General features: G+C 37.0%; 2 protein-coding genes across 4 annotated transcripts in view; one reads left to right on the top strand and one right to left on the bottom strand.

Annotated features, from left to right (window-relative positions):
- The window catches only part of LOC135212329 (homeobox protein Nkx-2.2-like), a 17,156-nt gene extending 10,628 nt beyond the window's left edge, over positions 1 to 6,528 (bottom strand). Inside the window, exons 1-2 of the mRNA XM_064245738.1 lie at positions 6,384 to 6,528; positions 4,260 to 4,344 (exon numbers count right to left, since the gene is read on the bottom strand). Of these exons, the coding sequence (XP_064101808.1) occupies positions 4,260 to 4,344; positions 6,384 to 6,392 (94 nt within the window). The 5' untranslated portion in view covers positions 6,393 to 6,528. The remainder of the gene's footprint in view (positions 1 to 4,259; positions 4,345 to 6,383) is intronic.
- LOC135212056 (heparan sulfate 2-O-sulfotransferase pipe-like) overlaps positions 1 to 15,000 on the top strand; it is a 441,937-nt gene that overhangs the window by 138,042 nt on the left and 288,895 nt on the right. The gene's annotated exons all lie outside the window — the stretch shown is intronic.

Here is a 15,000-nt window from a genome sequence, read left to right as displayed (position 1 = left end):
CATCCTTCAACATCTTCCTTAACCCCCTTCTCCAGCCCCAGCCTACAAACCCCCTCCCCCCGAAAAAAAAGTGATAAATAAATAGAGCGACAATAGCGTCGGTATCTTGTCTTGCAAGGAAGGAACGAGAGGGCGATTGGGGGGGTGAGGGGCGAGGAGCTCTAATCACGGGAATTAATCACTTCTGGCTTCACCGGTGGGCGTTTACGATCGCCAAAAAAAGCAATTACACCCATAATAATAACGCTAACAAGGCGTAATAATAACGGTTAATAAGGCCGGCGATGACACGGGCTCTGTGTTATTGTCAATGGGTGTTAGTTCCACCTGGTAATGACCGAGTCATCGTGATAAGGTAATCGCGGGCTATGATTACCAAGTAATGATTACCCAGTGATGACGAGGAGCATGATCACCTTCAAAGAGAAAGGCCTTGGCCGGAGATGGCTTCCGTCTCGCTCCTGCGCGCCTGCGCGCTCGCAGGCTCCCCCAGGCGCCCATCACTTCACTTAATCAGGTGTTTGCTTAGTGTTCTGCTGTCATTAACAAGACCTGAATCATAATAAATAATCTTGGATAATTATGAGAACACAGAAACTTCACACCATAAGCGCCGCGCAGTTACTTAGACAAATTTCGAATCAGATTCGAATAAGAGCTCAACCTGATTCTCTGAAACAGAAGTTGTCATAACAAGAATAGGCAGTAACACTTGTGTTCACTTAGGACTGATGAACAAATCACATCTGGGCGTTCTCTTAACTGTTCTGCCACTCACGTGTTTGTCATATATATATATATATATATATATATATATATATATATATATATATATATATATATATATATATATATATATATATATATATATATATATATATATATATATATATATATATATATATATATATATATATATATATATCTTGTAAGATTTTCGCTCCTGGTGAGCTCAAGTTTGATAATAAACGGGACAGCGAGAAGACTGGAGATCATTTCTTCTTTTTATTTACACCCACATTTCGGGAATCCTTTTCCATCTTCAGGGCTGTAAATGGAATTGATTTTTATACTATTAAAATGTATGCTAAAATAAGCTGATGATTATAAGACATATACTTTTGTCATTAAGCTAAAAGCAAAATAAAAGCTACAAAGCGACTTGAAGCTAAAAGTAAATTAAAACATTGCATACCTCAGTAAAATTTGATGTTATTTTACTTAGTTATGCAGCGTTTTAATATACTTTTAGCTTGAAGTCGCTTTGTAGTTTTTCTTTTTCTTTTAGCTTAATGACAAAACTGCATGTCTTATAATCAATCATTAGCTTATTTTAGCATAATTTTTAATATTGTAAAAATTAATTCTATTTATAGCCCTGAAGATGGGAAAGGATTCCCGAAACGTAGGTGTAAATCATAAGATGAAATGATTTCCAGTCTTCGTGCTGTCCTGTTTATTATTATTATTATTATTATTATTATTATTATTATTATTATTATTATTTATAAATATATATTTATTATATAAACGGCATTGTCAACCCATCAAATTGGTGTGGAATGAAAGTGAAAACAGGCCTCATGTAATTACCATACAATTATCAGCGTCTCTGCGCAAGGCTGGCGTGGCATATGAGCATCAGTGCAGGAGAAAGAGCGGCCAGATATTTGTTGATCGTTACTAAGCGAACACAAGTGTTTACGACCCGTTCTCGTGTTGGAAATTATAGCTGTCTGTCTGAGACTGCCGACAGGAAGCTTATTGTTTATTCTCCAAGCGTTTCAAATGCATTTCTGTTTTAGTACATCAGCGTGCGACACTTTTAATTAATATCAGCTTGTGTGTTCATCGTTTACAATTGTTGTTTATTTCCAGGGTACTTTTAAAAGAAAGGAGTCCAATATAGAAATGGTAAAAATTTAGCAACGAGAACGATAAAGTCAACACACACACACTTACACACACACGCATATATATATATAGAGTATATATATATATATATATAAATATATATATATATATAATGTTATAATATAAGTCGTAAAATATGCATAGCATGAAGTAATGAAGATAATTACATCAGTGGCGTACAAAGAACATTCAAGATCTTTCAAATGCCGAAGACGAATTTTATTATTTATTTTTTTATTTGTTAATTGTTTAACAACACTCGATTTCACGTGCGTGCAAGAGAACGGTAGTGTCACCTCCGAATAATATTCAAAGTTCAGTCATCAGCTGGGATAATGTACAGAAATAATTTCTCTTCTTTCTCATATTCGGAAAATTTCAAAATAATAGAACATTCGTTCAGTATATAATGAAATTCGGCACATTGTATCACAGATGTAGCTGTGTCACAAGGAAAAAAACTGCACCGGCGTTCATTGAAATTCCTGTCATTCACAGCCATCCTCTGTTTCTGTTATTATTATTATTATTATTATTATTATTATTATTATTATTATTATTATTATTTATATTTTCTCCAGGATAACATCAAAGTTTGAAAGTACTCCTACCTTGTGAGCGGTTGAAAAAAATAAAATGAAGATTATTTATTCATTATTCCCATCATGAATATCATAGTGAATCATCATGTTAAATGGTTTCACTCGCGATGATGATGATTCAGTGATAATGATAACACGCTTGGCTACGGCAACTTCGGCATCGTGAATGGTATTGCTTTTGCTCTGTAATTATTTTCCGCTTTGGTATTACCTTGTAGCGGTGAGCGTATCCAAAATATAGTGAGGAAACCACGAAGTTAGGAGGTCATTGGTGTTATGGAATATACCAGATATACATGTGTATGTATATGCATGTATGTGTGTATATATATGGATATATATATATATATATATAAATTATTATTATATATAATATATATATATATATATCTATTATATATATATATATATTATAATATATATATATATATATTTATTATATATATAGAGAGAGAGAGAGAGAGAGAGAGAGAGGAGAGACGAAGAGAGAGAGATGAGAGAGAGGGATAACAAGTATGTACATATATGTATAGGCTACATTTCATATTGATACACAAATATACATTATATATGTACATATATTATATCCACTATATAATACGTATGTACATATATGTATAGGCTATTTATTTATGAGTTGACAAATATACATTAATATATATATATATACATATATCATATATATATATATATATATATATATATATATATATATATACACTATCTATATACGTATATTGTATGTGTGCGTATATACAAACATACGCACGCGTTACTTTATATATGTTCACAAATATTAAACCACACATAATATCATTTAACATCCAGTTCTCTGTACCCAAAGGGAATTATAACTGATAAGTGCTTCGTCACCGGCGGGATTCGACCTATAGCGAATTCGATTTTAGACTTTATATATTTGTTGCTTGATTTGTGACTTGATACATATAAGTATATATTGTTTGTTGCGGAAGGAAGACCCAGTTAGACTGGGATCAAGTAAATGCACATCGTTATTGATAATAAAATTGTTTTGTTTTTATTGGTTTTCGTTAGCTTAGCGTTGTTATCATGGTCAAGCAAAACTGTGATGAGTAGGTGTGGTTTTTTTAAGTGTAAATTCGACCAGATGTGCAATAGTCATTTGATCAAGTTGATGATTACAAAACATGAAAACAATTTTAACAGCTGAATGTTTTAGTTATTTGTGGTGTTTTTTTCCTCATCAAATCAGGAAATATGATTACATTAAATATACGGATTGTGGACGGAGATTATACGTTATTTGATGTCAAATGAAATGCACATTGCTAAGTGTAATCACTCACGCATGCAGGCGTTTATATGAACACACACTCGCACGAATACTCAGTTAGCCATATGTTTGGATTATAAAAAAATGTGAGAACGCAACATGACCTTCATTATTTATATAAATAAATGAATTGGGATATAGTATTGAATGCAAATTTATAAAATTACTCAACATTTTAAGTTATAACGCAGCATAAATTAATTGAGATATACTATTAAATACATATTTATAAATTTACTCAACAGTTGAAGGTATAATGCCTTTCGTGGATTCACCTTGCTGCAAAGAACTATATTAAATAAATGAAGAGATTCGACATCATTTACTTTGAATGCATGGTGGCACCCCGCTGCGTGTGAACACGTGGATAAAAGGTGTCGTTACAATTTACATTATATTCATTACAAGTAGGTTGATTTTCAGCTTACCTGGGCAGGGCGTTGGAGCGTCGTGTAGCTGCAGAAGGTCTCGAACTGAGAATCCCCGGGCCGGTGCGGCCCTTTTCTCCTGCACCTGCAGGAGGAAATAAATGCCTTGATTAATTGGAATTCTCATTCTTTGTTTGTGTATGTATGTATGTATGTATGTATCTATATATATATATATATATATATATATATATATATATATATATTATATATATATGCATGCATACATATATGCCATATATGACTACACATATATATATGTATACATATATATATAATATATATATATAATATATATATATATATATATATATATATATATATATATATATTATATATATATATATACACACACCAGGGTACATTTCATTTCCGTTCATAAACATTATGGAGATAGATAATTGAGTTACAGTATGGAGAATAGCTAATATATTTAATAATAATAATTGCTGGTTGTCACCGACATAAAAGAATGGTTGCTATTGATCTGTGTGGAGTTTGTAGTTACAAATCTCAATTATGATAACGGTAATGAGTCTGTAGCAACAGGGATAATAACTAGTGTAATATATATGAGAAAACTGTGGCGCAGTAAACTCTGTAGTAAGAAAGCAGAAACAGTTGAATGGGTTGTATAATTGTAATTGTAATGTCAATGGGCGACGTCATTACGTGATGTGACAATGTTGACGTATTAGGACGAAAATGATTAACAGTTATCTACCCGACTTTTTAACCGTAACAAAGTCATACATATAAATCTGCTTAGCATCATTTGACTTTCATTAGAACTAATTAGAGAGCGGACCATAAAAAACATGAAAAGGCCTTAGGTCGTTAATTGGGAGATATCAAGGAAAACGTAATAATAATAATAATAATAATAATAATTATTATTATTATTAGATAAACAGACATAAGACCCAATTGAAGTTTCGAGAGCTTCACTGGACCGACTATAATGGTTTAAGATGAGCTGGGAGAAAGACACCAATTCTTAGCTCTTATCATCGAAGATAAACAATTTTTTCCATGGATATTTCCCACAGAGTTGCAACTCTTCTAGCATCGGTGTCAATGATGTTTTGAATGAATCTGTTACGGCTTTTTGTTCATCTGAATAATCACACACAATGTGGAACTACTGATGATTTTCATGTTGTCTAGGCTAAAAATGTTCACTTCTAGTGACGTTGTGGGCTCTCGTAGAGATCGTTTATACTGAGTGGTTGTTATATAAACGTTGGAGCAATTTGATCGAAACAACGTGAGTCAGGTTTCCCGGTGGCAGGTGGGGAATCTTGCGATAATGTCTGGGATTACGTGCGCTGTTATCTCTACGATGTCAGTCATATCCGTTATGCCCTTTGAGATAATAAAAGGCCCCGTATACGCAAGGGTCATGTACTAATCCCAGCTTGTGATTCTCAAGTGATATATATTGAACTTCGGCTTTTAAAAGCTATTTAAGGATATGACTTGTATTTGGTATTGTCCTCGTTGCTGAATCAGCTTTTCCATTATTATTATTATTATTATTATTATTATTTAGGGGTGCGACAGGGCTGGAGTAATACTAAAACCCCTTTTGGGGGGGGGGGGGTACCTACACACTACCACGAAACGTTACTTGTCCAAACCGAATTGAATTGATCCCTTTGTTAGTTAAGTGATGCTGAAAGTAGCAATGAACTTTTTTTCAGTATGTAAGGAAAGAAAATAACGTGGGATGGGAATTTCATTAATTCATTTTTTCACGTGTTATAAGATGTTCATTTATGTAATTGATTGACAAGATTTGGCTTAAGGAAGGCTTTTGAAGTTCGAAGCATTTCGTCGTTCAGTATCACCTGAACGTCACAGAAATTGGATAGTATATCACTTGGCATGACGGACATTTTGTTTTGTAAATGATCATAAGCAAAATGTCAAAATACCACGATGACGGAATGAGTGTCTGAGGGAGAACGGTTGCCATTTTAAACGGCCAACTTGGGGTGCCACAGAAGATGGGAGCCGCGGGCCATCTTTTGAACCGCGACAAAAAAAGAGCAAACCTCACTCTTCCTCATATCATCCGCAAAATCACCCGAAGGGCGACGTCCCCCGGGAGCGAGTACTTACCGTAATCATGACGAAGATGGACGAAGGCGTAGGTGCTCCTCTGGTGCCTGCCGAGGACGTTAAAAGCGCGTTCCCTTGGGAAATTATATTCCAGGCGGTGGAGCGACAGAGAGAGAGAATCACGCACAAGTTGCCTCTGCTCGGGAGATATCTCGACTTGACCAGTCCTTCAGCTCGCGCTATCGCCTTTAGGCAGCCCCGCCCAATCTCCCGCAGACTCCTCCCATCGAGTGCCAGTCCCGCCCAGACACTGATCGACCCCTCCCCCATTGGTCGCCTGCGAAGAGGATGCCCTCACGGCTCAGGGAGAGCGAGGGCTCGGGCCGCTCGCCATTGGCCGCGGCGTTCCCGTCGGGGTCATTAAGGCTCAGAGGGGAAATGGAGTCGATGCCTCTTAAGTGGTAAAAGGTTGCCCGGATGGTCGGGGAGGAGGGGGGGGGGAAGGTCCCCCATCCCCCCTCTCCCATGTACGCCAGGCGTTTTCTGGTTGAAAGCCAAAGCGCTTCCGCCAAATACACTCCTACTTCGATCCTTTTGGGCTCATTAAGAGGGCGTAAATCCCTTATAAATAGCACACCTCAAATCCCCACATACAAGCAACTTATCTCCGTCCCCTCTTCCTCTCTCTCTCTCTCTCTCTCTCTCTCTTCTCTCTCTCTCTCTCTCTCTCTCTCTCTCTCATCCATCCATTTCTCCTCTTCCACGAACCCCACTTCGTCCTCTGACAGCGCTTGGAAATGAAATGGAGAGAGAGAGAGAGGAGAGAGAGAGAGAGAGAGAGAGAGAAGAGACGGTGGCTGTGACTGAGATAGACTGTTCCTATTATAGGTCCTATAATCAAAATATATTACGCTTTCCTCTTACCTGCAAAAGCGGAAAAACATCAATAAGCTTTTATAGACTCGCCGCGATGCATGCATCTCTCTCTCTCTCTCCTCTCTCCCGTCGATTTTCTCTCTCTATCTCTCTCTCATCTCCTCTCCTTCTCTCTCTTCTCTTTCCTACGTTTTTCTTTTAAATTTTTTAGTCAGTATTTTTTTTTTATATTTTTTCTCTCTCTCTCTCTCCTCTTGTTTCCATAGTTTTTTTTAGTCGCATGGGTTTTATGCTTTTCTTCTCTCTCTCCTCCTCTCTCTCTCTCTTCAAAATAGCTCTCTCATCTCTCTCTCTCGTCTCTCTCTGCAATAATATTTTAGTCGCCTTTTTACTCTTCTACTTCTCGCTCCTACTTTCTCTCGCTCTCTTTTATTTTTCTTTGATTTTTAGCGCTTGTATTTATGACTTTTTTCTCTCTCTCTCTCTCTCCTCTCTCTCTCTCTCTCTCGCCAACAAATGCTGTGTGAATAGTTTTCTGGGTTCCCTCTTTTCTCAGTCTCTTTTTGTGGCTACAACGAATTAAGATGCGAGTTTTATTTTTATTCATTTTTTTTTCTCACTCCGTAAGTAGGATTTGACAACGAAAGGAAGTCGACTTGTAAGGGCACTTCCAACATCTTGTAAGCATCTTATATCCAGAAAGAAGCTTAACTTGTGTATGGACCTCTCTCTCTCTCTCTCTCTCTCTCTCTCTCTCTCTCTCTCTCTCTCTCTCTCTCTCTCTCTCTGATTTAAGACACACAAAGAAAGCGCTCTCTCTTTTCACTACATTGAAAATTCCGTGTAACAGAACTCAAATAAATGTTGATGTTGTAGAATATTTCCAAATGGCCAATGGTTTTTGAAATGATATATTAACTTTTTAGGCAAACGCATTGTTCCTTTTACCAAATATTTACAGGGTAAATTTGGTTGCCTAAGGTCCAGTCATATGGATATTCAAAGGGCTATGTGCCGTCGGCGTTTGGCTTTTCCTATTGGTCACCTCTCCGAGTGATGACCAAACCCAGGGTTTCTTAAGCTTCCCTGATAGAACGACCAGTAGTATATAAATATTGATGTTTTCTGGGCTTTATTGTTTTGATTAATTCGTATTTTATTTTTTCCGTTGTAAACAGGTCTCCATAAAATATATATATAACCTTTTGGGTTCTCAGCAAGTCTTTAGAGGGAATGAAGTTGCGAGCCATATGTCCAGTTTTTGCTCAAACTTACCGTTGGTTCAGCTGGGTCGACTGATGGGCTGCACGCTGGGATGTATCAACGAGCTAGGATTCTATGTTATGTATGAGCTACAGAACCCATATATATAATATATATATATATATATATATATATATATATATATATATATATATATATATATATATATATATTGTGGACGAAACCTTGCCTAAAATATTTCGGTAAATCTTCTTTCTTCATACATTATATTTACCTATGTAGACTATAATTATGTACATATACATATGATTGTACACGCACCTCTCATATATTAAAGAGAATAAAGTACGCTTAGTGGCTGAAGAATATTAGCTGATATTTTTTCTTGTTGAATGACCGTAGTTTACAAAGTTGGTTGGAATGGGTCATTAGCGGAGTCGTCGTTATAAGTGTGTACCTATTCTGTTGACCCGAAAAAATTGCGGGGACCCAAGCAACTAATCGATCCCTCCTGTATAGGTACGCAGAAGAATTCGGAATTATTGATTATGATAATGTATACCATTGCTTCCTATAACGGTCAGACACTCTGAAGACCCGCACTGTGCCTCCGGAATCACCACTCGTATTTCGTACATGAATTCCCGTATCTGGGGCTCATTATCATGAAGGACCGAGGAAGATGCCGTAGAGGCAACGTAAGCTGTATACGACAAGCTATGTGTTTGCAAGGATATTTACCCCGTTACCGGGAAACCCCCGTAGGAGGTTAGTGCCGTCAGTGCACCTCACGGGGTGCAATGTAGGCATTAATAATTTTTTTTTTTTTTTTTTTTTTTTTTTTGCAGCGTCCCTTCGGCCCCTAGCTGCTACCCCTTTCATTCCTTTTAACGTACCTCTATTCATGTTATTTTTTTTTCTATTTTTCTATCTTGCCATCCAATCTCTCCTAACAAGTGTTTCAAAGTGCAACTACGAGGTTTCCCTCGTGTTGCACCGTTCAAACCTATACCTACTTCTCAGTTTCCTTTCCAACGTTGAATGACCTCATAGGTCCCAGTGCTTGGCCTTTGGCATAAACTCTATATTCCATTCCAGTCCGTAACCGGGAACCAAACGCTGGTTTTGTGTGTACTACAATGTCTTTGGATGCTCCACATGGACGAACTTTACGGAAGAGAACACCAGATGTTTTACACTTTGTTATTCATGGGATTCACAGGTGTCTAACAAACACATCTCACCACCATTGTGCTTGGGGTATGTTCTTTGAAAACGACTTTGCTTTTAAAATCCGTTATAAGGAGTTCTGTGGCCTGTTCAATATTCACAATAAAAATACAGTGGTAAGTAGTAGCTAGCCTTCCGTTAATCCAAATAATACTAAACAGCGAATCGAGATGAAAATGGTGGAATTTTGGAAAGACAATATTACTTATGCTTGTTAGTGCCGAAACTCGATGGTTTTACACGCAACGGAAAACTAAAGCTGTTTTTATTCGTTTCCCTGGTTCTGCACCGCTTTAGTTGTTGTTGTTGTTGTTGTTATTATTATTATTATTATTATTATTATTATTATTATTATTACTACATAACGTCTGTATTATTGTCTCGTTTGGCTGTTGACCATTCTATTGCCCTGATGTGTATAAAAATGTTATGTTTATATTACTTCTTTTTTTTTGTGGGGGGGCCCTTCCCTTGTTACTTTTTTCCCCCTTCCCGTGTTATTATTTGTACCTTGCGTGTACTATTAACGCCACTGTTTCAGTTACTTCCTATTATCTTATTTACTTTTCTCATCCGTAGCATTGATTTTTTCTTTTCCCTCGCACCGACTGCTATCATTATTACCGCTGTGAATCCTTTTCTGTATATATGACTACTTCGATTAAGTCTGCTGTTCAGTAACTTGCTTAACCCACAATTACCATGCGAATACCACTTGTATTATTGTTAAATTAATTTCTTCACTGTTTGTGATGTTATGAGTTTAGTTGTTCGGTCTCTTTTCTATGACCAGGAACTGAAATAAAGTATATTATTATTATTATTATTATTATTATTATTATTATTATTATTATTATTCTTATTTATTATTAGGTTCAAAAGTTGGGCCAAAAGCAGAAAAGTCGTAGATCTCTCTCTCTCTCTCTCTCTCTCTCTCTCTCTCTCTCTCTCTCTCTCTCTCTCTCTCTCTCTCTCTTAACAATTTGTTGGTTAATCGTGTTTGAGCAAGCATTCATAAAGTAGTTCCATAATTATCTATGTAATTCGTATAACTTATTCAAGGAATAACAATTTAGGAATATAAGGTCTTTTGTTTTCTACATTATCCCACTTCTGAATAGAGTTAAATATTTATAAGGGCAACTTATTTCTTGAGTGAGTTGGAGTTTATTTAAAGGACGTAGAAAGAGGATAAAAAAAAACGATAAATGAAGAGTGAAAATTATGTTTAAGATGAAAATTAACCCTAATGCGACGCCTGTATTTTCAACCCAGCTTCTTAAAGTAAACTTGAAGTGGAAACCGTAAAATTAACGTAGAATTAAATTACATTCAAGATAAAAGAAAACTTGTCAACGCAGAGGATAAAAGTCTCATAGACGAAAACTAAAGATTGTTTAACAGAAATAAACACGGGAGGGGATTAAAGAAAAACAGTCTTACGTGAAGGGAAGGCTTTTAAGGTATAACTTTATAGCGGACTTAATTGTTACGTAATGGCGCCTAATGGCATCTCTGTAGACGGTTTGGCTGTAAAACTAGATTAGGGGTTTGTAATGAAGCGTTATATATATATATATATATATATATATATATATATATATATATATATATATATATATATATATATATATATATATTACATCTTAGTGATTTGTAATGAAGCGTTATACATATAGTATATATATATATATATATACACACACACACACACACCCACACACATATATATATATATATAGATAGATACTTACATACATAATATAGTTGTGTGCGCGCGCCCGAACTCGCTTGTAAATTGATTTTGAACGCTAAGCGTTTCTCCGACCGAAGGGTAGCTCCCTAGAAAACACAAGACACTTATCGCTGCCACAGCCATACTGTTGAGTTAACGATGAGCCCCTTGTACAGAAAATTTCCACTACATCGGCCCCTATGTGTTCCTAATCCTTCACCTCTCTTGCAGGAAGTGTCTTGCTTCTTGGATGTTAAGGTTATTCCTGTTCAGTAATTTTGAAGCTTTCCACTCTCTTTCCTTTTTGAAGCTCCGTATATTTCCTCCTTCCACCATCCTATCATTGTCCATTCTCTCCAAATGACCGAATTATCTCCGAACACTGACCTTACGCTGACATTTTTATAACTTTTCTTACTTGTCTCCACATATACAGCACTCCACATTTTCAACTTCTCTGGTCTCCTTATACCACAAATGTTAGGTAAACCATTCATCTCTATAGCTTCAACCTCTGTCTATAAAAAAAATTTATGTTAATATCCACACATCACCCCCATAAAGGAGTTTTGACTTAACCTTCCATTATAATTCCATCCTTGGCTTCCATGCACTCCAACTAACCTTCCTGTTTTTTCCACACGTCCTGTTAACTTGTTTCACTTGCTTTTTGAACCACCTCCTATTTCATCGTACTACCATCTGATATATTTACGCCCTTGTGCCTAGGCTAATTAACTGTTTCCTTTCACCTACGGTTCTTGCGGACATTTATTGCCTCAACCTTCTGGTTGTCATTTTGGCCTCGTAACATTACTGTTCGTCACAATTACAGGACTTTTTTTCATGCAACGCAGAATTTGTACATTCTTTGACTAGTTGACGCAGCTTTTATTCACTTTTCGTAGTCACTGCCGTATCATCTGTTTACATCAACCATTGTGCGCTCCAATCATGATCCTACAACTTAGCGCCAAAACACCGACTTATCGCATAACTCCATCCATACAGGTATTAAGCACCAGGCCAATTACTCTAGGCCTACAAAATTTAGCTCTGCCAGTGCTTGATGGAAATCTGGGTTTATACGGGTTTATACCGGCCTAATTTCGAGGGTTTTTACCAAGGTTCTCATTACCCCGGTGGCCTATTCCAGCAGGTAACCAACAGGTATTATTTAAGCCAGTCTTTTATGCTGATCGCAGAGCCGCGTCATCATCACCAAGAAAGTATTGTTGAAAACACCAAGAATCTCCGCCCTTTCTCTTAATTAAAGCAGTCATAAACTTATCCACTCTCAAGTAAAAGTGAATAAGAATAGTCACACGCACGGAATGGCGCCTAAATAAACCTCGGTTTTAATTTTACATTTTTCATTTTCATAAAAGTCATTTTTATGCCAATCTATCGATTTAATTTTGTGTGATTTAAGTACATTTTGCCATTATAAGTAACTAAAGTACTTCGTGATTGAAGGATAAAGATTCGTTGCTGAAAAAAAAGTATAACTAAGTATTTCCAGGTATGGGTGTGATGTAGTAACACCCGGAATTGTTGCACTTGTGTTTGTTCTTTTGGTAATGTGGAAACCTTTTGCTATGTAATTGGAGTTCTTTTAAGGGAAGCAGTATAGTCGCTGTATCCCTGTGAACCGGACTTTTACGTAAGGTTGGTATCTGTTTCTGTGGTGTCCGCTTATTATGTTTTCACTGTAATTAGCTTTATTTAATTACCCTGTATCGCGTATACCGTTAATGTCGTGTTGTGTTGAAACTGCCTTTAATTTGCTTTGAACGATTTATTCGCAACCCCATTGCATTATTATTATTATTATTATTATTATTATTATTATTATTATTATTATTATTATTGGTTTTATTGAAAATAATGGCTATTTCTGTACGTTTATTTTGTATAGAAGTTTCTCTATTCTTCTTATTATTGACTTTTCTTTTGTGCTCAAATTGGGTATTAAAACGTCAACTTGGGAACAGAAGAAAAGTCAGTAATAAGAAGAATGTGAAATTTTTACGCAAAATAAACGAGGCTGAAATAGTCATTATTTTCAATAAAACCTGTATTAATAAATGTCGTCTTCCAGCATAATTATTATTATTATTTAATTATTAATTTTATTATTATTATTATTAATTAATTATTATTATTTATTTTATTTTTGGCGCTCAAATGAGTGCTCAGCAGACTTGGTAAAGGTCTCATTATGAATCGTAATATATACCACAAAATCATTGTCCACTTCATTTCTTGATTGATATTCGTAGCAACTGTAATATTCCTACATGGAGCTTTTTTCTAGAAACACCTACAGGATACTTCCATGATGTATTATTATTACCTGTAGAGCATCTTGTCGCCACCTCCCCTTCATCCATCGCGTATTTAATGCGTCGTTTAGGTAACCCCGATGTGAAAATGGGACGACCTTCCAAGAAGTGGCGACTTTATCATAAATTTCCTTTTTTATGAAGACTCATGGAGATTTATAAAAAGCCTCCGGATGTCCTGAATGACCCTGCGAGGGTGAGGCCTCACCCCTCGGACGGAAGGAGCTCCATAAGATTCCTTTTTCGGACAGAGGGGACGTGTGCGGGTGGGAGGGGGGGGGGGGGGGGGACATTATCAGGAACAAATGCTGCGATGGCAGCCAGTTGACAGGGGACGACGTCCTGGGGACTTGACCCTCATTTTCTTTTCCCCTGGCCCCCTTGCTTCGCGCCCCCCCCCCCCCCCACCCCCCCCCACCCCCCCTTGACTTCATTATTCTCCCATCTTCATTCCCTTCTTCTTCCATCTTCATTCCCTTTCCTTTCCCATCTTCCCTCCCCTTCTTCTTCTTCTATCTTCATTCCCCTTCTCCCAGCTTCATTTCTCCTTTCCCATCTTTATTCCTTCCTTTTCCCATCCTTCCACCCCTTTCCCTCATTCTTCACTTCCCCCTTCTCCATCTTCCCCCTTTCCCTTCCAATTTTCTTCCCATCTCCCACTCCCCTTGCTTCCCATTTTCCCCTTCTTTCCATTTCCCTTCCTTTCCTATCTTCACTCCCCATTCTTCTCCCATCTTCATTCCCCTTCTTCTCCCAGCTTCACTTCTTCTGTCTTTTCATTCTCCCCTTCCCATTTTCCCATTTTTCCTTTTTCCCCTCGTCCCATCTTCAATCCCCCTCCCCGCCTTTCCCATCTTCATTCTTTTGTTTTTTTTCCCTTTTTCCCATTTTCCCCTTTCCTTTCCCATTCCTTTATTTTTTTTTCCCCTTTTCTTTCCCCATTCCCCTTCCCCTTCCCTTCCCTTTCCAATCTTCATTCCCTTTCCTTTCATACATTCACGTCGCCCCCCCTGGTTCCTTCACCCCCCCCCCCTCTTCATCTTCACTCCCCTTCCTCCTCCGACCAACTACTACCCCACCTGTGACCAATAGAAGTTCGTCTGTTGACAAATTGATCTTGCGTAATATTTGGGATCACTCTAATCTTCAGTCATGCCATGTTATTTCTTTACTGAGGCTCTGTTGGGGGTCTTGTCTATATTCCTCATTTCCAAAGCTTTGGAATCGTCTCCCTGCTTCCTTTATCCCATATTCAGAATGACTTTCT

This window comes from Macrobrachium nipponense, chromosome 40 (assembly GCF_015104395.2).
Source record: "Macrobrachium nipponense isolate FS-2020 chromosome 40, ASM1510439v2, whole genome shotgun sequence".
Lineage (NCBI taxonomy): Eukaryota > Metazoa > Arthropoda > Malacostraca > Decapoda > Palaemonidae > Macrobrachium > Macrobrachium nipponense.
This window is presented reverse-complemented; position numbering and strand designations above follow the sequence as displayed.